At 42.5% G+C, this 21,858-nt stretch overlaps 3 protein-coding genes and 4 non-coding genes across 32 annotated transcripts in view; 2 read left to right on the top strand and 5 right to left on the bottom strand.

Annotated features, from left to right (window-relative positions):
- Window positions 1-81: 81 nt before the first annotated feature.
- On the top strand, window positions 82-10,767 carry GLT8D1 (glycosyltransferase 8 domain containing 1). 4 transcript variants are annotated; one of them, XM_032411454.1, is made up of 10 exons: window positions 82-159; window positions 4,254-4,307; window positions 4,391-4,489; window positions 6,464-6,677; window positions 8,048-8,165; window positions 8,706-8,790; window positions 8,957-9,069; window positions 9,452-9,618; window positions 9,735-9,847; window positions 10,020-10,767. In XM_032411454.1, exons 2-10 carry the CDS (start codon window positions 4,292-4,294, stop codon window positions 10,202-10,204), a joined length of 1,110 nt encoding a protein of 369 aa, XP_032267345.1. In that variant the 5' UTR covers window positions 82-159; window positions 4,254-4,291; the 3' UTR covers window positions 10,205-10,767. The 4 variants fall into 4 exon arrangements, with proteins under 4 accessions (XP_032267345.1, XP_032267346.1, XP_032267343.1 ...); XM_032411455.1 differs by lacking the exon at window positions 82-159 and adding an exon at window positions 182-422 and having other exon boundaries at window positions 10,020-10,540; XM_032411452.1 differs by lacking the exon at window positions 82-159 and having other exon boundaries at window positions 3,754-4,307.
- On the bottom strand, window positions 10,757-17,916 carry GNL3 (G protein nucleolar 3). Of its 3 annotated transcripts, none has more exons than XM_032411449.1 (15): window positions 17,789-17,916; window positions 16,729-16,787; window positions 16,217-16,354; window positions 15,987-16,100; window positions 15,687-15,770; window positions 14,747-14,879; window positions 13,864-13,976; window positions 13,499-13,622; window positions 13,011-13,098; window positions 12,095-12,269; window positions 11,821-11,963; window positions 11,602-11,738; window positions 11,330-11,511; window positions 10,987-11,053; window positions 10,757-10,890 (listed from the first exon to the last, which is right to left on the bottom strand). In XM_032411449.1, the coding sequence occupies exons 1-15, from the start codon at window positions 17,799-17,801 to the stop codon at window positions 10,808-10,810; spliced, it is 1,653 nt and encodes a 550-aa protein (XP_032267340.1). In that variant the 5' UTR covers window positions 17,802-17,916; the 3' UTR covers window positions 10,757-10,807. The 3 variants fall into 3 exon arrangements, with proteins under 3 accessions (XP_032267340.1, XP_032267341.1, XP_032267342.1); XM_032411450.1 differs by lacking the exon at window positions 12,095-12,269 and adding an exon at window positions 12,312-12,436 and having other exon boundaries at window positions 10,786-10,890; window positions 11,821-11,959; XM_032411451.1 differs by lacking the exon at window positions 12,095-12,269 and adding an exon at window positions 12,312-12,433 and having other exon boundaries at window positions 10,786-10,890; window positions 11,821-11,959.
- LOC116637282 lies at window positions 12,328-12,404 on the bottom strand. Its single transcript, XR_004300463.1, has one exon. It is a non-coding gene; the product is annotated as a small nucleolar RNA SNORD69 (small nucleolar RNA).
- On the bottom strand, window positions 13,738-13,818 carry LOC116637284. Its single transcript, XR_004300464.1, has one exon. It is a non-coding gene; the product is annotated as a small nucleolar RNA SNORD19B (small nucleolar RNA).
- On the bottom strand, window positions 14,630-14,706 carry LOC116637280. Its single transcript, XR_004300461.1, has one exon. It is a non-coding gene; the product is annotated as a small nucleolar RNA SNORD19 (small nucleolar RNA).
- Window positions 14,964-15,037, bottom strand: LOC116637281. Its single transcript, XR_004300462.1, has one exon. It is a non-coding gene; the product is annotated as a small nucleolar RNA SNORD19 (small nucleolar RNA).
- Window positions 17,917-18,041: 125 nt separating the features above from the next.
- The window catches only part of PBRM1 (polybromo 1), a 116,674-nt gene continuing 112,857 nt past the window's right edge, over window positions 18,042-21,858 (top strand). For 11 of the 21 annotated variants that reach the window (XM_032411439.1, XM_032411426.1, XM_032411431.1 and 8 more), the window contains exons 1-2: window positions 18,042-18,169; window positions 21,187-21,312. In XM_032411439.1, coding sequence (XP_032267330.1) covers window positions 21,265-21,312 — 48 coding nt within the window. In that variant the 5' untranslated portion in view covers window positions 18,042-18,169; window positions 21,187-21,264. Of the gene's footprint in view, window positions 18,170-18,333; window positions 18,523-20,034; window positions 21,313-21,858 lie in introns of those variants that run through there. The other 10 variants (XM_032411433.1, XM_032411432.1, XM_032411448.1 and 7 more) reach the window with 6 other exon arrangements.

Below are 21,858 nucleotides of genomic sequence, written 5' to 3'. Positions count from 1 at the left end.
CGCGACGGCCGCGGAACTAGCGGGCGGGTGGGCTCGGTCCCGAGTGCAGGGGAGGCGGACGGCCCGGCGGCGAACTGGGCCCCCGGGCCTGCGGCGCGGACGCTGAGCTGGCGGGGCGGGCCGGGGCGCGGGCCGTGGCTCCTCCTCCTCCGGCTGCAGGTAAGGGCGGCCGCGGGGAGCGTCCTAGGGGAACGGCTCGGCTGGACCCTAACGAAGGGCGGGAGGGGGTTGTCTCTGGGCCTTGGGGGAGGTTCCGGAGCGTCCCACCGCCCCCGTCGCCCCTAAGCGTAAGGGGGCCCTACTGACTGCTAAAATTTAGAGGGACTGCCCCAGGCCACATCCTCGAGAGAAAGGGCTTCTCCTCGAAAAGGGGACCCGCCCTTGGACGCCCCTGCACCGGTATGGAGAGATACTCCCACCCGGTGAGTCTCCAGGTTGGCCGTGCGGCATGCTCGCCGGCTGCACCGGGCCCTCCCAATAGAGGCCCGTCAAGGGTTCGCTCTGCCTCTCTCTCAAGGGTGTGTCTACCTCAAAAACTTAGGCCCTCCCTTGTTACTCTGAGCGAGGTGCGGTGCCCATGTGTCGGAGAGAAACCGTCCTGGGGAGCCCTGACCTCTAGCCTCTATGCTGTGTTCCGTGTCAGGGTCACAGACGGTGGGATTCTCAGCACTCCCGGGACAGGCGGCCGCCCGCATTCACACATTCACGGTACCTTTTCTATGCCATGCAGTGGGCCTAGGATACTGCTGTGACCAACACCAGGCTCTTTCCTTCCTAGAGCCCAGAGCGTGTCAAGGGAGACAATGGCTTAACCCCAGAAATACGTGCCAGCCAGATTTATTCTGGGATAGGGAGGCCTGGGAGATGTGGGAGCTAAGGGCAGGTGCAGCTGAATATGGGGTTTGGGAGAGTCTCCCATGAGTCCTGAAAGCCAAGTAGCTAGCCAGATGAAGAGGTAGGAGAAAGTGGATGTATATCCTTAGTGCCTTTCCGCCTTTCAGCCTGGCAGAGACCTAACCGTCTTTGTGTTGTATGTAGAAATAGACCTATCCCTCTTTGTTACTACCCCCCCACCCCCGCGCGACCTTTTTAAGTTTTATTTATTTAAACAATGTCTACACCCAACATGGGCCTTGAGCTCACAACCACGAGATCAAGAATCGCTGGCTTCTGAGACTGAGCCAGCCAGGCATCCCTGTGTTATCCCTTTTTAAATGCACTTCATAGTGTGGCAGTTGCTGTAGAGGCTTTATGGTATTTGAGCTATAAGATATGAGAAAAGGAAATTGCCTGTCTGGTTCCATTTGAGAGAGCTCTTTGTTGGAATCCGTGTTGGCCCTTATGTTGAAATGTATTTCATTATCAAAAATGATGTTCCCTTTCTGAGTTGAGAACACCCTTGCTCCTATTTACAAGACCATTCAACAAATATCACATGCCTAATATCAGTCGTGTTTTTTAGATGGTGAGGATGCATCAGTAAACACTTTCAATGGGGTCTCTGTTCTCATAGAGCTTACATTCTAGTCTGGGAAGACAGAAATAAAACAAATGAGAGAATTTCATAATTGAGGAGGGGGTGTGGTGAACTTTCCTGATGGCCTCTGAGGGGATGGATAAGGGGACAGAAAGATGACCTTGGTCTTTGGTGACCTCAAGAAGATCAGTTTGAATGGAACAGTAGGGACAGAAGTCTGGTTGGAGAGGAGGAGAGGGAGTGGAGCTAGAGATGCAATTTTTTCAAGGTTTTAGAGTGAGGGGAGCAGGGAAATGGGTCTGTGGATCAACTGGCATGTGGGTAATGGTGTTTTTTTTTTTTTTAATTAACTGGAAGATAGAAAAGCATAATATGCTGATGGGTGTGATCCAGCAGAGGGAAAGTGCTGAAGCTGCCCCAAGGAAACAATCAGAGGTTAGGTTACAGAGTGTCAGTGGAATGGCCTTTCGTGGGACTACATATTAGCAAGAGGGAAGGTGGAAAGGTAGGCACAGCTGCCAAGAATGTGGGGACTAATGCAGGTAGCTAGCAAGTTAAAAAAAATGGTTTTCTTTCTCCCTAAGATTTCTTCACCCATATTTCTGGATATGCCTGCCTTGGTTGTATGCGTGTGTGCATGTTTTGTGAGTGATTTGGGAATGTGAAGGTTTTATTTATAATTTCCAAACAAAAAACATGAATTTCCATAGTGAACAATTGAATATGGCTGATCACATTGTTCACAGCTGTGTACTCTTAGAAAAACACAGCCACTATTACACATCCCAGGGTCTATGTAAAGTTTTGAGAAATCTTTCTAACCACATCAGTGAATTTCACTACAAGGAATAGCACCAGGAAAGGAAATCTGGAGCAGACCTATTCATAATAATTGGCATTTTGCATATATATAACTGTGGAAGAGTTTTAGAGGTAAGTGGTTTCTGCCCTGCTGATCTACTTAAGTACATCAAGTACCTGCTAGGAGTGTGGTTTTTTGTGTGTAGGTAACTGGAATAGCACAAATACATACACCTCTCGGGCACCTGAGTGGCTCAGTCGTTAAGCGTCTGCCTTCAGCTCAGGTCATGATCCCAGGGTCCTGGGATCGAGCCCCGCATCAGGCTCCCTGCTCCGCGGGAAGCCTGCTTCTCCCTCTCCCACTCCCCCTGCTTGTGTTCCTGCTCTCACTATCTCTCTCTCTCTGTCAAATAAATAAATAAAATCTTTAAAAAAAAAACAAAAAACAACAACAAAAAAACAAATACATACACCTCTCAATCCACTATCTGTAACTGTTAGTGGACATTGTTGAGCTAAAACATTGTCTCTTGTACCATTAAGTAAATGAGATTTATTCGAGGGGGATCGTTTTTTCCAGTCTTGGTGGAAATTGGCTCTAAGCAGCAAATGCTACAGTTTTGTCCAGCAGCTCCTGGTCAGCCAGTTTCTGTAGGTAAGGCTCAGCTCACCATGTGATATAGGCACACTGCTCAGGGTATAATGTGTGTTCTTTAGAGAAGTAGTTCATTGGTATAATGTACTTTATATGTACTGCTGTAGAAAGAAATGAGAGGGGGAGACTGTGTGTGTTTTAGATTATTCTTAGGAGTCTTAAATTATTTTCTCCCAAATTTGTAGTGTGACTGATAATCCCCAGTTTTTAAAACAATCCTTCAATATCTTTCTCTCTTTTTCAAAGGTCTTGAGAAATCAAGTGTCTGATAGGGACACACTTCTACGATGAAATTAATTCAGACTTACTTTGATTTTAGAAATATGCTATAATTCAAAGTGCTTTGTGAAGTTAATAGCCTTATGTAAATGTTAGGTACTCCCATGGGGGAGGATGAAGTAGAAAAGGGTAAAGGTCTCAGAGGTAAGATCATAATATCCTGGATGCATAAAATCTTTTAAGGTAACATTATCCAGACATGTTGTAGAAATCTGATCATTTAATTTAGTTACACACACATTCTCATTTGATTGTGATTATTTTAGATTTTTTTTTTTAAGTAATCTCTATACCCACTGTGGGGCTCAAACTCACAACCCCTAGATCAAGAGTCACATGCTCTACTGACTGAGACAGCCAGGTGCCCCTATTATTATTATTTTAAGATTTTATTTATTTGACAGAGAGCACAAGCAGGGGGAGCAGCAGAGGGAGAGGGAGAAGCAGGCTCTCTGCCAAGCAGGGAGCCCGATGCAGGACTCCATCCCAGGACCCTGGGATCATGACCTGAGCCGAAGGCAGCCGCTTAACTGACTGAGCCACCCAGGCACCCCTCTCTGCTATAGTTTTGAATGAATTTGGAAAATGCTTTTCTCTTTAATTCCAATTAAAGCCGAATGGGATACAACTCAGAACAGGGATGTTTTGTACCAATGAGGCTGACCTCAGGTTTTTTGATCATAGATAACTGAGTCCATGTCTAATTTAACTAGGAATTTTGAGTAGAAATTCATTCAGAAAACATTTCCATAGTGGAAATGTATTCTACCAAGTATTCCTCTTGGTAGAATTTATTTTGCTTTTCATCTGGTGACATTTAATGTACAAAGCTATCTATTTCTCCCACGTTATTTGCAAGTATTTTATTATCATGACTACTATATAAAATTCAGATCTAAATTTGGGTTCTTGGAAACTATTAATTCAAAATGAGTTTCTGGCAGAAAATACTGTTGTTTCTACCTGAATAAGAGTGTTGAGGCATTTTGATGGTAATTCTCACGTACCTGCTGACTTTGGGGGCTTGTTTTTGTCTTGTAGGGTTAAAAACTAGTATTTATATAAGACAGAAGAGAAAGATGTCATTCCGTAAAGGTATGCTCTTTCTATAAATTACATTGTTTTTATAGCTGCTCAGAAGGTAAAGAGATGTAATGCAGGCTTTTCCTGTGTTTCAGTAAACATCATCGTCCTGGTCCTGGCTGCCGTTCTCTTCTTACTGGTTTTGCACCATAACTTCCTTGGCCTGAGCAGTTTGCTAAGGAATGAGGTTTCAGGTATGGGAGCCCTTACCAATGCCTTGGCATCTGTTGAGGACCCGGAGTTCCCTGTATCCCAACATTCTAAGTTACATTACTAGGCTAAAGGAAAAGGAAGTCTTCTTCTTGTCCTTACAAAAGCTGTTAGACTCTGGGAAAGGGAGTGGTGGTACTCTGGCTCTTGCAGCCCCATCCCCCACCCCTTCTCCTGTTGTGTGGAGATTTGTTAAGGGTTTGATCTGACAGCAGATCCCTTTTCACCCCATCAGAGGCCTGAGGGGAGCCTCTGTGGGCTGCTGTCTGCTCACACTGCAGCAGGGCAGGGCTTCAGAAGGTGGGGACAGGTGAGTGACACTTCTCTTTGATGCCTGCCCTATTTACTAGTGTCAGTGTGGTTACTCTCCTTTAACCTGTGGAAGATATCACTAGGACTCTAGTAGAAACACAAAACCATCAAGCCTAGCAACTGATTAAAAAAATCACTTTATAATTCCATTGTCAGTTCTTCTAAATTAGTTGTTCATATTGCTCCTGCTTTGGTATTGAGGGATGTTTGAGGCCTTACGATGTTTGTCAAAAATCATTTTGGGGTTGCCACCCACCATAGTTGACCACAGCAAGAAAAGACTAATAGCCTTCCCCTGACCTTCACTGAGTGCTCTGATAGCATGTTTTATAACAGTGTGTATTTATATATATACATATTCTATGTACATAAAGGAATGTATGTTCTGGTGGGAACATTTATAAAAATGAAAAGAGCATTCAGGCTCCATGAGAATAATTTGTTCACTCCTTTATCTCCCGTGCATATAAATGATGGCCAGTACACAGGAGGTGCTCAATAAATTTTCATTGAATACATGATTTCATTACTTAGAGATACCTATCATTAAAATTTTGGCATAGTACCTTCCTGGGTTTCTCTTCCTGTGTATATAGTTTTTCTGTTATGAGATTATGCACTTTATAAACTGCACATGACAGGTTTTCCATGTGATTGTATCTGAAGCAAGTCACCATGATGGTAGATACTCCTCATACATAATTTTAATACCCCATAGCTTGTTTCCACAAGAAATAGTCTTGGTACAATGACTCAGACTCTTTTTGATGGCACCCCCACAAGAAACATGTTACATATAGCACACAAGTATACATGTGTCCTTGCTTATTGTCTACCCTTCATGATGGCAGAGATTTGTCTGCTTTATTCATGGCTACAACCCCAGTGCCTACATACTGCCTTCCACATATTAGGTGCTCAGTGTTCAACGAATGTAAATGAATGAATATATATTATAAAAGGCAGAAAAGAACCCTTATGAAACAGTACTTAGGAGTTGCTGTGTGTGATGCAGTCTGATACTTTTCTAATTCTATTCCAATTCAGGAACTGTTTTCCTACTCAAATTCTGATTGTGACCCACTGAATTGATTTTATGCCTATTATGGGACATAATTCATAGTTTGAAAAACAACTGTTTAGTTTCTTTCTAGGTTTTCACAATTATAAACAAACTTGTGACCTCTGATTAACTTCTCAGATTTGTCCTTAAGAGAGGACAAGGGGAATTACTGGCTCAGAGGCCAATATACCTGTTTAAAGTTCGTTTATTTAAGTAATCTCAACCCCTGATGTGGAGCTTGAACTCACGACCCTGAGATCAAGAGTTGCAGTTCCCCCGACTGAGCCGGCCAGGTACCCCCCATTTAAGGCTCTTGACACAAATTGCTAAAATACACTCTAGAAAGATTGTTGTATTCCCACCAGTAGTGTATCAGAATTCACTCCATCGTTTTTTTTTTTAATGCTTCTGCTTTTCCAAAAGCCTTGTTAAATATAGGAAAGAGTTTCTGAGCTACATGCCTCACATTATAATGAGGGGAGAATGAGGTAAGTATAATTCCCACCTTACCTCTTTTCATGTCTTGGGCTATCAAAAGCTCATGAGATTGTATCACAATGCCTTCCTTGTGTGTTCTTTGCAGATTCAGGAATTGTGGGGTTTCAGCCCATAGACTTTGTCCCAAATGTTCCCCAACAAGCTGTAGACGGGAGACAAGAGGAGATTCCTGTGGTCATTGCTGCATCTGAAGACAGGCTTGGGGGGGCCATTGCAGCTATAAACAGCATTCAGCACAACACTCGCTCCAATGTGATGTTCTACATTGTTACACTCAATGGTACAGCAGACCATCTCCGGTGAGCTCTGCTTGCCTGATGATTCTGCTTCTAGAGGATGCTCTAGAACAGGCCAGCTGCCAATCCAGGAAATGTTTTTATTCTTTATGTCTGTATGTATATGCTTTTTCTATACAGTTGGAATTATACCACACAAAAACTGCACATATGACGTATTTTTCCATGTGATTGCATCATAAACATGTCCCTATTGTAGGAGAAACAATACAAGGAATTTGTGCCAAGATGTAAATCACTGTGCCATATACACATTGTTAACTCAAGCGGATACTGTTTTGGTAATGAGCTTCTCGATGAAAGAAGCAATATGTTGATTTATATCCTGTTACAAGTTCCTTATCTCATGGACATACCCTGAGTAGGTCCAGAGTGGGATGGGATGGGGGAGCAATGGCAAGGTGGTGTGGTGAAGTGAGCAGACACTGAATCCAGATCCTGGCTCCGAGTGACTGGGGAACATTACTTTACCCCTTGGAGCCCATTTCCAGATCTCTAAGTATGGGGTGAAAATATCCAACTTAGAGGATTATTGTGTTGCAAATGAGAAAATATACAAAAAACACTAAGAACATAATCATTCAGTAAATGTTCCTTACTACAATTATTGTAACTAATCATAGAATCCTAAGCTGATGAACAAGAGCTCACCCAGGTCTTAAAAATGCTCTGAATTCAGATTTATGAAATTCAGTCAAAGAAACATCTTTTCTAACAGGTTAACAGTTGTCAAAGTTCTAAAACATTTCTGTCCTTGTGGCTTTCTACATGGTTCATGTTTAGTCTGTGAAAATTGTGACGACTTATTTTTCCCATTTTATCCAAAACCATCTAAAATAATGTAAAAACAAATACTGCATTAGAATAGCTACAGAAAAAATGTGCAGTACTTTAGAGAACATAGACTTTTCTTAGAGACAGTACCTTAGACTCAGGTGGAAGAATTAGTCATTACAGTGAATTAATGAGTCTATAATAGTATGATTACCACTTTGTCAATAATTAGCTTTCACTACCATCATATTCTGACTTCACCATGTATTTGGAGAGACAAGAGTTGGACCACATGTGGTGATGGGACATTCTCAACTCCACAGAGAGTTTTTCTACAGCAGTGATCCCAAGTGTGAGCCCGGTGGGAGCACTATTCATCACCACAGAATTGTGGTTCAGGCAGGGACTTGGATGGGCACACCCTCACTGCAGATGAGGAAACCAAGATTTGCAGAGGGGAAGGGGTGAACGGGCTTTAAGATACGTATCTGGTCGCCAGGGTTTCTCTTACATTATGCCCTTGGAAGGCACAAAGAGAAGGCTGCAGTCTTGGGGACGTGGTTATATACAACTGAAATTTGGTGCTTTATTTTCATCAGGTCCTGGCTCAGCGGCAGTACCTTGAAAACCATCAGGTACAAAATTGTGAATTTTGACACTAAACTTTTGGAAGGGAAAGTAAAGGAGGATCCTGACCAGGGGGAATCCATAAAACCAGTGAGTTCTGTGCATCCTTGTTTGTACTTGGGAATATAGTTGACTCTAGAACAACACAGGTTTGAACTGCAAGGGTCCACCTATATGCAGATTTTTTCAATACAGATTTTTGTTGATATAGTACTGTAAATGTTTTCTCCTTGATTTTAACATTTTCTCTAGCTTACATTATTGTAATGCAGTATATAATTCATGTAATAAAATATGTTGACTGTTTATATTCTATGTAAGGCTTCTAGTCCACAGTAGGTTATCAAGTTTTGGGGGAGTCAAAAGTTGTATGTTGATTTTTGACTGTCCAGGAGGCTGTTATCCCTAAACTGTGCATTGTTCAAGGGTCAACTGTATTAGGAAATGACTGGAATACCTGGGTAACTGGGTGCACTGCAAATAGCTCCCTGGGGGCCAAGGTGGGGCAGTTCTTAAAAGAGACCTTCAGCGGTCTTCTGCATGGGTACAAAAAGCATTCTGGGAGTTCCTAATAAAGGCTTAGCCACTGACGAATCCTATGCCAATGCCTCTTTCCTTTTCCTTTCCCAGTTAACCTTTGCACGGTTCTACTTGCCAATTCTGGTTCCCAGTGCAAAGAAGGCCATATATATGGATGATGATGTAATTGTGCAAGGTACCAAAGACTGTTACCATTGGTGCTGTTCTCTGTCCAGTGTGGGAGGTTGTGGTTGTTTTATTTACGGTATCCTGTAAAAGGTCATCCTAATTGGGAGGAATGGGCATCTTGAGGCAACTCAAAGTGTAAATCTTTTGTAAATCTTACACTTTGTCTATTTCAGGGGATATTCTTGCCCTTTATAATACACCATTGAAGCCAGGACATGCAGCTGCATTTTCAGAAGATTGTGACTCAGCCTCTACCAAAGTTGTCATCCGTGGAGCAGGGAACCAAGTGAGTTACTTATTCGTTATCTTGTACAGACGCTCCACACTCTATAATGCAGGGTAATGGGGGGACGGCAGCAAAATCAGGAAGCTCTTTCTTTTTTGCTGCGTTTTACATTCCTCAGTTCATCCCAAAACTCAAGGTTGCTTTCCTATGGATTGGTCAATGAACTTGACAACCTAATTCTCCTTGAACATCTAGCTTAGTATGTTTATTCTAGGTTTCTACTCTAACTTGGAATCCGAGATTTCACTTTACATGGAACCCTCTGCTGATAATCCAAGTAGTTTAATAAGCAGGTTTTTTCTTTATTAGTTATATTCTTTATTAGTTATAGATCTATTCTGTTTGAAGCAGTAAATATCTATATATCCCATTTGTGTTTTAGTACAATTACATTGGCTATCTTGACTATAAAAAGGAAAGAATTCGTAAACTTTCCATGAAAGCCAGTACCTGCTCATTTAATCCTGGAGTTTTTGTTGCAAACTTGACAGAATGGAAAAAACAAAATATAACTAACCAGCTGGAAAAATGGATGAAACTCAATGTAGAGTAAGTATATAGCTGACCACACTGTGAAGACCCTTATTTCAACCCTGGGGGTCTTATCTTAAGGCTAATTTGTCAGGATTTTCCACTAACACCTTACATTTGTCATCTCTCCTAAGAGAGGGGCTGTACAGCAGAACACTGGCCGGCAGCACCACCACACCTCCCCTGCTGATCGTATTTTATCAACAGCACTCTACCATCGACCCCATGTGGAATGTCCGCCACCTTGGTAAGTCAGAAAAATTCACCAAAAGGCCTAAGCTTATAAGGAATTAACTGAAGGACTATCCTCAGGGACGGGATATATCTAATTTCCTTTAAGTTTTCTGCAGTTTGATGTAGCATTCTTATTTCTGACTAGTACTAGTACAATCATTTGGCTCTTTTTCTCTCAATGTAAGGTTCCAGTGCTGGAAAACGATATTCACCCCAGTTTGTAAAGGCTGCCAAGTTACTCCATTGGAATGGTCACTTTAAGCCATGGGGAAGAACTGCTTCCTATTCTGATGTCTGGGAAAAATGGTATATTCCAGACCCGACAGGCAAATTCAGCTTGATCCGAAGACATATGGAGATCTCAATATAAAACAAAACATAATTTATACTATAAGCATTTCTCAGGAAATCCTGGAAGACAGTATGTGTGGGAAGTAACAGTTGCAAGGCTTCAAAGCCTATCTATCTGCGGCAGCCCATGGAAAAAGGGACATTTCAGCTGGGTAAAGAGGACAAACTATCCCAGCTAGCAGTCAGCTTCCCAGACAGACTATAAATGTCTCCATCTGCCTTACCAAGTGTTTGCTTACTACCGTGCTGAATGACCAGAGGTAAACGGACTGACAGGGATGGTACAGCTAGTTCAACACTGCTGCTTGGTTTTAATTTTGTAACCTTAACCTGTGGTCTGATCTGTTAATAAAGTGAAACCTACATTTTTCAATAGGTATCTGATTTTTTGCTTCCAGATAATTAACTATACTTCTATTCACTCATCGTGTAAGAGAGGAGTTGTCTTCTTCTAGAATTTAGACACTTTCTACATTGCCTTACTTTTTAAAATGAACGTATGATACATACTTACAAAATTTACAGTTTACATCATACTGTAACAAACTGGTACATAACACACAACAGCTTAGCAGTCTGTTCAAAATGTTAAAAAGCCACCTTATAAAAGGACAAGGTTCTATTATACATAGTCTGTGCTGAAGTTGTAAGCATCATCTTCCTCTTCAGTCATTTCATCTGAGATGTAAGATGGTGCTGACTCATCTATATTGGAGGAAAGAAAAGAGGTTTAAAAAAAAAAAAAGGCAATTCCATACCATGCTGCTTTGTTAGTAAATCCCTCCACCCAAGTTGCCCCACCTGCTTGAGACTCCTCAGGCAGTGCCTCCCAGGCCTCTTCTGTCCCAGACATGTCTAAGCTCTTTTCCTGTGGGACAAAGAGAAATAGTACAAGATTAGTAGCCCTTGTCTGTTCATTAATCCAAGGAATTACATATCTGGAAAAAGACTCTGAAGTTACACATAATGGGACACACAAAATTAAGACTAATGATTGCAAGCCTTAAATACTTAAATCTTAAGGAGTTTTTTTTGTAATCTGTTATGAACTGTTTAATTTTTCCCTTCAGCCCCTTCCCATTTGTTAGACATTTTAATGCTAGAAAACTTACTTCAGCTTAAGTAACTCATGCAACATACTTACACCAGCTGCTGCTTCAACACTTTCCTGGTCACTGTCAAGGTCATTGTAGTTCTCCCACTCCTCCTGCTGCTTCTCTTTCTGTTTTGGCAGTTCTTCAGGTATGTCCTTTTCCTCAATTATTCCATTTGTCAGACCCGAAGACTGGAAAAGGATGCTGCTGGCTAAACGAGGGCCCCTGATAGCTAGGGAAGGAACACAGCGTTCATGTAAACAGAGGAGACCTTTTATTTGCCTGTCAGCTAATGAAGACTGCAAACACAAGACTTGCTTACTACGTATGCTGTGTGCATTGTTCTTTTCCAGTTCTTCCAGATTAAGGCCCTGTTTCATCTTTGTCACAATGCCCTCATTAAAATGTGGAGAAGGAGTCCAGGATGTAGGGGGATGGCAATAGTAACCTAAGGAAGCACTGGTATTAAAAACAAGATTTGTCAAAAATCAGTTCCTTCATTCCATGTGATCCTCAAAACGCCAACAGAAAGAAGTGTTACCCCGTCCACTCCGACCACATCAGTTTGGCAGCACCTTCTGAATTTGGACTTCCACCTTTTTGGTGCAATCCTCTTCTCTGAGCAAGCGATGTAAAAAACTCCACAGGATTCTTAAAGTCAGGAACAGTAAATTTCAGTACTACCTTAAAAAAAAGAAAAACCAAAAAGGTCATTCATGTGATATAGTGTAAAAAAAAAAAACCTTGAAAATCTTCTACTTAAAATGCTTATGATGAAAGAGAAGACAGAACTCAAGGGAAGGGGGTTCTTCTACCTGTCGAGCATCAGCCTGGGACAAGATGGCACTTGCAGCCTCCACTGGTTTTACCACCTCAATACTTGCTGGACTTCTCAGAGCAAGTGTGCTGGCAGAGTTAAGTGGAGACACAATGAAACTTGGACTGTCTAGGACTGTGATTTGTTTGTCCAGGGGGACAACCTGCATGCACCTGGAACAAGAGGGATGGTAACTGATAGGAGCACTGGTTTACCTGAAGGATGAGAGACAACACGAAGCTCAGGGTTGGATTGAACAAACTCAGCACAGTCTGTCAGATCCAGTTTATCATCATTTGCTTCATGTTCATCTGAAACTCTTAACAGTGTTCCTCCCCTACTAAAGAGAAACACTACATGTTAGAGCTTATGTGTTGCCCTAAACACATGCCATTTCCTCTGCAATGAAAATTTCCCCTCCACCTGGCTTTTTTTTTTTTTTTTTTTAAGATTTTTTATTTATTTATTTGACAAAGAGACATAGCGAGAGAGGGAACACAAGCAAGGGGAGTGGCAGGAGGAGGGGGAGAAGCAGGCTTCCCACGGAGCAGGGAGCCCGATGCGGGGCTTGATCCCAGGACCCTGAGATCATGACCCGAGCAGAATGCAGACGCTTAACCATCTGAGCCACCCAGGTGCCCCCACCTGGCTGACTTCAATTCAGAATTGGGTTCAAGCATCCCTTCTGAGGCAGCTTCCCCTTCTCTCAATCTATTTGCTTGTCTTTCAAACTAGATGTGAGCTATTCCACTCTAATCAATTCTTCCCTAAGTCTAGCACTGACTTAACCCTGTTCCTTTCACTGACACTTTTAAAGTAAAAACAGAAAATGGTCTTCCTTAAGCTATCCAAAACAAAATAATTATTTACTCATCTATAATGAAATATCACAATTATGGAAGAACTCACTTTACCTTGTAAGCCCCATGGATACACCAACATTACATATCCGTTCTTGTTTTAAACTATTGATGATGCTGCTTTTCCCCACATTTGGGAAACCTACAAATGGGAAATCCACAGAACAAAAGGCATTATGTATTGGTAATTATAAAATTTCCACTGCCTTAGGTTTGCCTGATGTTTACAGCAAGATCAGAGTTGGATCTGAGTGTCTTCACTTCAACACTAAGACCAATCTTAGCATCTTCATTTCTTGCACAAGTAATCAAAGAGCAGGAAAAGATGATTAATTCAAATAAACCAAGAACTTTCAGAAGTCAACTTCCTACAGTGCACAGCACTGAAATAGGCAGCAATTAAAATTTTTGTGTTTGATGAAGTGGGCAAGAAACTAATGTTTGAATAAGCCCTTTATTGAGCACCAACCCAAGACACTGTTAACATGAATAAAACCTTGGCACTTAAGAGAGAAGACAAAGTGTGTTGAACTGAAACTCACCAATTACTCCAACCTGAATGGCTTTGCCACAAGCCTCCTGAAAACCTCTGAGAAGCTTCCAAAGGCCGTCTTTCCCAACACAGACTTCGCTTTTGAATGGAGCTCTCTTCCTTACCTTCAAATGCTAAGAGTCCATATAATTAGTTTAACTACTTCTGATAACCCACCCGAAAAAACCCAAGCAATCTGGCTCTAGAGCCCAGCTATTAAAATCACCACATTATTATCTTTCAGATTATCTCTGGATGAAATCAGAGTTGGATCTTTGAGTTCTCATTTTTTAATCAAGATCTTATAAACTCATCATATTTCAGCCATCCAAAATCTGAAAGAACCATACTTCCCACCACTGACTGAAAGAGTACCTTGATTATCTTGCCCTTGTCCTTCAGATTTGTTGAGGCTCTGAACACCACTGTTGGTAATTCCTTCTTCAAATAATTTAGCCAGTTCTCCAAATTCTCCTTTGGTACCAAATCTAATAGGGATTAGGAATAAGACACATGCTACAATTTGGTCACTTTGTTGACATGAATATGCACTATCTGATAAATTTTGGATTTTACTCTGGTTTGCCTCTTCAGTTTTTTCAAAAGGATTTAAGTGGAAGATGGGAAGAGGGTAAGCTCCCTACCATGCTGCCCTTATCTTAACAGTTCAGTATCTACACCTCAGTATTTCTTCAATTCCCTTCTGCACGGCTCACCCTTTCAGAATTAAGTCAACCTGTAGATTATGACCCTACAAGCTTAACTCTAGAGCTGTGTTTCCAGAATCAGCCACGTTACCTGAGAGTTACCAACAGTAACTGAATGCCATTCTTACTTTCTGCTTCACAAGTTTCTATTCTGGGTTTTCCTGGCCCTGATGCTCAAACCAATGTTTCCTAAGTGCACTTCATATAAATATTGTCATATATAGACTTTATGCAGATATGGGGAATATGGCAAACTACCATCACTTCCTATGTGCAATATATTGCACAGTAAGCTAAGTAGAGAAGCTTACACTCTTAAGACAAGATGGTAAGTACTGAATGGCAAAAGAACAGTAGAAACCTGCTAATCATTTACAGAAAATACCTCCATCCCATTGCCCAGCACTGTCTTTGGCAACAAGACCATATGCACTGGCTTTACTGAGGTCAGAGTTGGATCTTATCAGTCTTCAGTGAAAATCAGACTGCTCACATATTTTCCTCATACCTCACTAGTGCATATGGAACATAAAAGGCATCCCTTTGCTCACCTGATTTATTTAATACAAGTACCAGCTTCTTCTGTCCATCCTGGATAATGGCCTCTTCTACCTGGGGACACCTGCAACCAAGTGGATCTCTGGCATCCAGCACCTCCAGTACAACATCTGAGGCTTCAATCACCTGTCAAGGCAGAAACTTATCAGAGGAGCATCCCTTGCTCTGGCAACACCCTCCATACAAGTATACTGACATTTTCCACTTTGCAGCAGGGTGAGCTCAGAGTTGGATCTTACGTCTTCACCTTGGCATGAAGAATGTTCACATGTTCATCATTTCTCACAGGAAAGTAAAATATAGGTTTGCTTGGAAGCCTCTGGTCTCCCATCAAAGTGGATTTCAAAAGTGGAAATACCTCCACTGTCTGAATCTATAACCCTCCAATAGTGAATTACATAGTTTGACAGGCCCCCCCCCCCCCCCCCCCCCCCCCCCCGCCCTGCCAAGAGCTGCTGAGCAGCAGTCATGTTCTATTCAGAGGGGAGTGAGCCTGGGAAAACGGGTATTGGGGATGGGAGTTCTGGGGAGCAACTATGCCAAGACACTCCCTTGACTTCACTTAGGTTTCAACAGAGTATTGTTTCCACACTACTTGCTCTAATGTATTTTCCTCTATTTTAAAAAACCACTATCAACACGTTACTTTAACACAAAGTACCATTTTGGTAAATGAAGCTTATAGGGAACTGTTCCTGTGCAAAAATTTTAAACCTTAAGAATATTTCAGTTAAACAGAAAAGGCCCTAAGTAGAATAAACCACAATAAAGAAATAAAAATAAAAACTAAAAAGCGGAATAAGTCAACTTGCTAAAGGATTCATCTAGCTCAAGTGAACTCCACTTCCACATTTACAGGGTTGGTGTCAGAAAAAGAACTCTAGCCTTTTCAACCTCATTACCATTTTTAGACACTGACCTAGACTAAAATACCTTTTTAAGTTCCTGACAATACAACTTCTTCGGATTCTGTTTGCCCGACTTGGGTTTGTCCTTAGCTTTGCCCTGCCCAAATTCCTGGAAGATAAAGACAAGGGAAGAAGGACACAAAATTAGCACTTTAGGTGCAACCTGATTCTCCATTTTCCATGGCTAACTAGGGGCACTGCAGGTGATATTTCTATTAATAAAAGAGTTGGAACTCTCTGTCCAAGACGCACAGCAGCCCCTGCCCCGGGTATGTGTTTTTACGTCTACGTCAGAACCCTCATTCACAAAGATACTTAATCCTACCTTCTTCACAGGTTCCAAGTTAGACGGCTTAACACCAGGGTTAGTTTCAAGTTTTCTTTTCTTTTCCTGTTCCTTCTGCCTGTCAAGTTTCTGCTGCTGTTTTAGTTCTTCAAGCTGTGTCCAAGCCGTAAGAGAAATGGGTGAGCCAAAGCAATATCTGGTGTTATTTTACTTTGAAAAGCTACACATACTCACACATCACTTGTTCAAAGTTTGAATTAACATCTTACCCGCTGTTTCCTTAGCTCAGCTTCCCGAAGAAGAGCTTCTTTAAAGGGAGCACTGTTTGGAACTCCTGGGTCTTTTCTAGGCTTTTTGTGACCCCGTTTTTTAGCCTCCTTCCTCAATTTTCGATGGTGCTCTCGAACCTATTATAATAAAAATTCTTGTGAGTACCTGGCTAAAATTGGTTATACGTATAAAATAACCTAGAAAAGTTAACTTGTAACCATATAGAGAGCATACATATTTATGTATAAAACATAAATGCAAAAAAAATGTCATCAGGAGACTCTTTGCAGACATTAACATGTTGATCAGAGTTTATAGACTTATCACCAAATTACTGCACTTTCCCACAGCTATACTCCTGATGTTTAAGAACTTGTGCCCACGGACAGTCTATTTAACCTCAATTTCATGAGGTGAAATCCTATTAATCCAAACCTCCCAGTGGGGGAGAGGTGGGGCAGAAATCAGTTTTGCATTATTTTAATATAGCTCTTCCAAGCAGAGCACTTACCTTTTTTTGGATTTTATACCGCTTATGGCAGGTCATGCGTTTACTTGCTTTCTTTAACTCTACAAAAAAACCCATCGCAAAACAATTAGACACAAGAGATCCATTTGTTTAGTTTTTAGTGCCTGCTCGGGGGTCACGTCCCTTTTCCCATTTAGCAATTAACTCTCAAACCTAATTTAAGAATCATATATGGTGGATAATAAATGTAGGCCATTCTAAAATCTCGGGACAATTTGACACAGTATATCCGGAGCAGAGCCCAGCTTCCTTACGCCCCCTCTTCCCATAGTAGACCGAAATCGCACACAGGAGCATGAGACCCAAAACGGCAGGCACTTCTTGTCACACACTTGAATCACAAGTTAGGACCTGACAGTGGATTTCAGAGGTGGCACTCAAGACCTCGCTAGGGCCAGACAACGTGGGCCAAGGGAGGAAAATGCTGGGCCCGCAACCTGGCTCAGACACTTCATGCAGGAGGCCCAGGCTTCATCTTCACTTTTTTTTTTTCTTTGAAGATTTTATTTATTTAGGCGCCTGGGTGGCTCAGTTGGTTAAGCGTCTGCCTTTGGCTCAGGTCATGATCCCAGGGTGCTGGGATGGAGTCCCGCATGGGGCTCCTTGCTCAGTGGGGAACCTGCTTCTCCCTCTCCCTGCTTGTACTCTGTCTCTGTCAAAAACTCCCTCCGTTTTTTTTTTTAAAGACTATTTGACACAGAACAAGAGCAGGGGGAAGGGCAGAGGCAGAGTGAGAAGCAGACTCCCCGCTGAGCAAGGAGTCCACGCAGGGCTAAATACCAGGACCCCGGGATCCTGACCTGAGCCGAAGGCAGCCGCTTTACCGACTGAACCACCCAAGCGCCCCAGTGAAATTCACTTTTGTCTTCCTTTCGTAAAACAGGCCGGCGGTCAGCGTGGGGCCTTCCAACCCTCGCTTCTACTGGGTACCAGCGCGACGGCCTACCCACAGGCTCCCCCACTCCCACATAAGAGCGCCCCGGTGGTTCGTCAACCATTAGAGACAGAGGCCCCTCCACACCCGCTCTCCAACCCCACTCACTCGGTCGCTTCATACTGGTAGTGGCAAGGGCAGTGCCAGCAGTGACTGTAGGGGCAGCAGCAGCAACAACGTGCCTCCAACACAGCCACGTGTAAATTGCGGCCAAGCTCGAGCGTCACGCACTGACGCTACCGCCGTAAAGAGCGCCGCCGCCCGCTCGCGTGCGCGCGCACGCAGTGTCGTGCGGAGCCGGGTTCGCTTGGCGGCCGCGGGACTGGTTTTGCGGCGGCACCGGGAGGGGTGAGGGCGGTGAGGGCGGCGGGTGCTGGAGAGACGGCAGCGGCCGCAGCCGGAGGAGCAATAGCAGCAGCCGTGGCGGCCACGGGGCGGGGCGCGGCGGTCGGCGACCGCGGCCGGGGCTGCAGGCGGCGGAGCGGCTGGGTAAGGCCGGGCTCGGGGCGGGCGGGGCCGCTCCTTCTCGGCCGGCTGCCGGGCCTTTGTGTGGGCCCGGGCGGGCGGGAGCAGCGGCGGAGGCCCCGCCCCGGCCGTGGGGACGCGCCGGTCGGGCCGGGCGCGCGGGGCGGGGCACGGCGGCGGGCGTCGGGACGGCCAGGCAGCCTTGCCGCACCTGCCGGCCGGGACAAAGGCGCGCCACGGCCCGGAAACTCCTCGCTCCCTCTTTCCCGCCCCTGCGGCTGGCCGAACACTCGTCGCGGGCAGCTTCAAAGCTGTCAACGTTTCCCTTAGTCCCCGTACCAGTGACAGGTCCGGAAAGTCTTTCATTTCTTCCGCAGGTCAGGGCCTCCTTTTTTTGTTGTTTCTTGACGGTTCGGACGCAAACTCAACTAGTGAAAAATTTTTTTTAATTTTCTTTCTTTTTTTTTTTTTTTTTTTTACATTTTCTAGGTGACTGTGTTCAGACCGAATGTTCTTATCAATGGGACTTGTATTTATAGTAAAGCCTAGATATTTAAGTATCTCATGTTTCTGCAGCACCACGAAAAAAAAATCGAGGTTTTAAAACTCTGCGTTTCCTGGTTTTTAATAATTTTCCACCTCTTAAGATTTTTTTTACTGAAAGAAATGTAGTTTTGTTGTGATAGAGCAGATATTGGTGATTTAAATAAGATTGGCAAAATGTAGAAGAAATACTGAAAACCAAATGGCAAATACACAGTATAGCAGATATAGAAATTATTACTATGGTTATAGAACATGTGTTGGAATAAAACATTCTTATTAACTTATATTCCAAAAAACTAGGGCTCCTCAAAAGTGATTTTGAAGTGATGTTTTTCCATTAAGAGTAGTATGATTTTGCTTTATTATTTGTTAACAGATGTCGGTACTTTAAGATTCAAAAGAAGAAAGGAAAGTATCTTTTGAAGAAGTATTTCCAATTTAAAACCGTAACCAATGTGTGGATAAATTGAAGGACCTTGATCGCTTTCTTTGGGTTTGGGTGTACCTCAAATATTAATATTTTACCCAAAACCCCAAGATGAGTATATTGTGGTATATATATGATAGGCTATTATCAAGCCATCTAATATCATGTGGAAGAATGTTGACTTGGAAGAATCTTAAGTTAAAATACAAGGTGCAAAATAATACATATGATTTAACACTTTTGTTTAAAAAAATAGGCAACTAAGGCATAAAATAAATACAAAAAGCTGTGAATGCCAATGTTAAGGGTGTTTTTTTCCCTAGAAAGAGGGATTATGGTTTTTTTCTCCTTCAAGTCCTGTTTTCCAAGATTCTTGTTCTAACCGTGTATTACAGTATTGAGTATCACGACAAATAGAGGAGAGTACGAAAAGTTTATAAACTGTCAGCATATACCATATGGGTATAATGAGTCAGTATTTTCCCAATTGCACATTTTAAAAATTATTCGTTAGTGTCCACTGTAATTTATTGATTGTCAGACTTTTGGACATGTGACTGTAATCTGTGCCATTTTAAAAACCTGTATTTTATTAGCTCCAGAATCTGTTTCCTCTTCATGGCAAAAGAATTGCTAAAGGGATGCTCACAGTCCTTTTAAACCACACAGACTTTTTTTTAATGTCCCACTTAATGTGTACTTTTAATGTGTTTATTAAAAAGATAAATTGATCACTCATACCAGATACTATTCTTTTTTTTTTTTTTTTAAGATTTTTATTTATTTGTCAGAGAGAGAGCACAAGCAGGGGGAGCAGCAGAGGGAGAGGGAAAAGCAGGCTCCTCACTGAGCAGGGAGCCCGATGCAGGGCTCGATCCCAGGACCCTGGGATCATGACCTGAGCCGAAGGCAGACGCTTAACGACTGAGCCACCCAGGCGTCCCTACCAGATACTATTCTATAAGCTAGAGCTACAAAAATGAATAAAGTGCTATTCCTGTTCCCAGGGAGCATTTAATCCTAGAGTTGAAACTTCTTTGTCCTGCTTTGAAGTTTCAAAGTGATTTCATGAACATTTCACAGTTCCAATAATCTAAGGCAGATATGCACACCTGACTGTTCTCATTTTAGAAGTGAAGAAACAGCTCTGAGAGGTTGTGACTCAAGCAACATCAAACAGATAATTCAAAGTGGAGGACTTGGGACTCACATTCTGGTCTTCTGAGCTCAAGTCCTGTTGCTTCTCCCACCTACCTGGCCACATTGCCTTTATTGCCAAACTTCCAAAATACATTTTAAAACGTGTCCTTTGGATAAGAAAATAATTGAAAATTACCCTTAAGTTACATCTTTTTCTTGTTTTAGCAGAGAAAGTTAATGATTTAAGGCGTTTTGAATAGTGTGTGGTCTAAACTGGTATACGTATACACACCAACGATTTACAGTTTTTTGTCATTTGCTTTTCAGTGGATTATTTCTGAAGGTAATTTTGATCACCTGCTAAAATGATAGAAGGCTTTGTTTTTAATTTTTTAAAATTTGTGTGTGGTGTCTTTCCAATGCTGATAGAACTTTTGGAAAGAAATGTCTTTCTCTGAATTTTTTTTAGGGGGGGAGGAGTTTTCCAGACTCTGTTCACATGAGCCATTCTTGGTTTGTTCCAGCTTGCCAACACTTGGTGTCACATGTGAGCCTTCCACATGTGTTCACTCTCCATTCCAGCTCTGTGATTGAACTCTGCTCTTATTGACTAGGGGGCATTTGGGCAGGCATGCTTCATTCCTGGAATTGACAGTCATTCCATGTGAGTAAAGGGGAATCCCAGTGAGCCATCTTTAAGCATATGAAAAGCATTTGGTTTTAAAATGGAAAGAAATGTCAGGTACTGTTAGTGCCTGAGCCTTTGCAGCAGTTTGGCACAAGAGAACTAATACGGCTATTTTCTCCAGTTCTCTTATCTTTCTTTAGCAGTTCTACTTGAATGTTTTCTATCTATTCGTACTCATTTTTACTCCTTCTGACCTTTCTTTTTTATTTCCCCTTTCTCTGCCTTGTTCTTCTCTTTCAGTTTTGAATATATTAACACTGAATCAGCACTTCTAAAGCCCTGCCTTCTCCCACTGGCTTCACTTGGCCTTCAGACATAATGAGGAGACTGGCTTTTCGAGGCGCTGGTTGTGCTCTGGTAAAGCTGGTAAATTACTGATCATCTACACCTTTTCTCTTTTCTGTCCTTCCTTGCCTCTTCCCTTCCCTTTTTTTTTTTTAAATTTTGTTAATCCTTCCCATAAAGATTCCCTTGTCATGTTCATCAAATTCACTTGTGTCCTTGTCATAGCTTGTTTACTGAGGTTTGGTCCTTAGTTTCTTCCTCTTAATTGAGGCCAGTTTATCAGCCTTTTATGAAACAAAAAAAAATCAGCAACACTTGGCTGTCCTTGGCCTAAGCCCTTTGACCCTTTTAGCCAGTTGTAGCCAATTGCAAACTAGTATACTGTATAACAAACCAAAGCCTAGAGGAAGGAATATCGTCATGGTAGGCTGTTTTTAAATACCATGTGGACCGTAGTTCAGAGGAAGAGATAGGAGATTCCTTGTTTCTTAGTTGGTTACCAGAATGTTCTGTTTGTTGGTTTGTTTTGCTCCTCCTTTCTGTTCCCTGGAGATCCCCAATTTTTCTCTCTATACCTACTGGCAACCCATTCTTTCAGCTGCTGGTGTCTTAGTTTACTGACGTTGA

Source organism: Phoca vitulina, unplaced genomic scaffold (genome assembly GCF_004348235.1).
Source record: "Phoca vitulina isolate PV1807 unplaced genomic scaffold, GSC_HSeal_1.0 scaffold13, whole genome shotgun sequence".
Taxonomy (NCBI): domain Eukaryota; kingdom Metazoa; phylum Chordata; class Mammalia; order Carnivora; family Phocidae; genus Phoca; species Phoca vitulina.
This window is presented reverse-complemented; position numbering and strand designations above follow the sequence as displayed.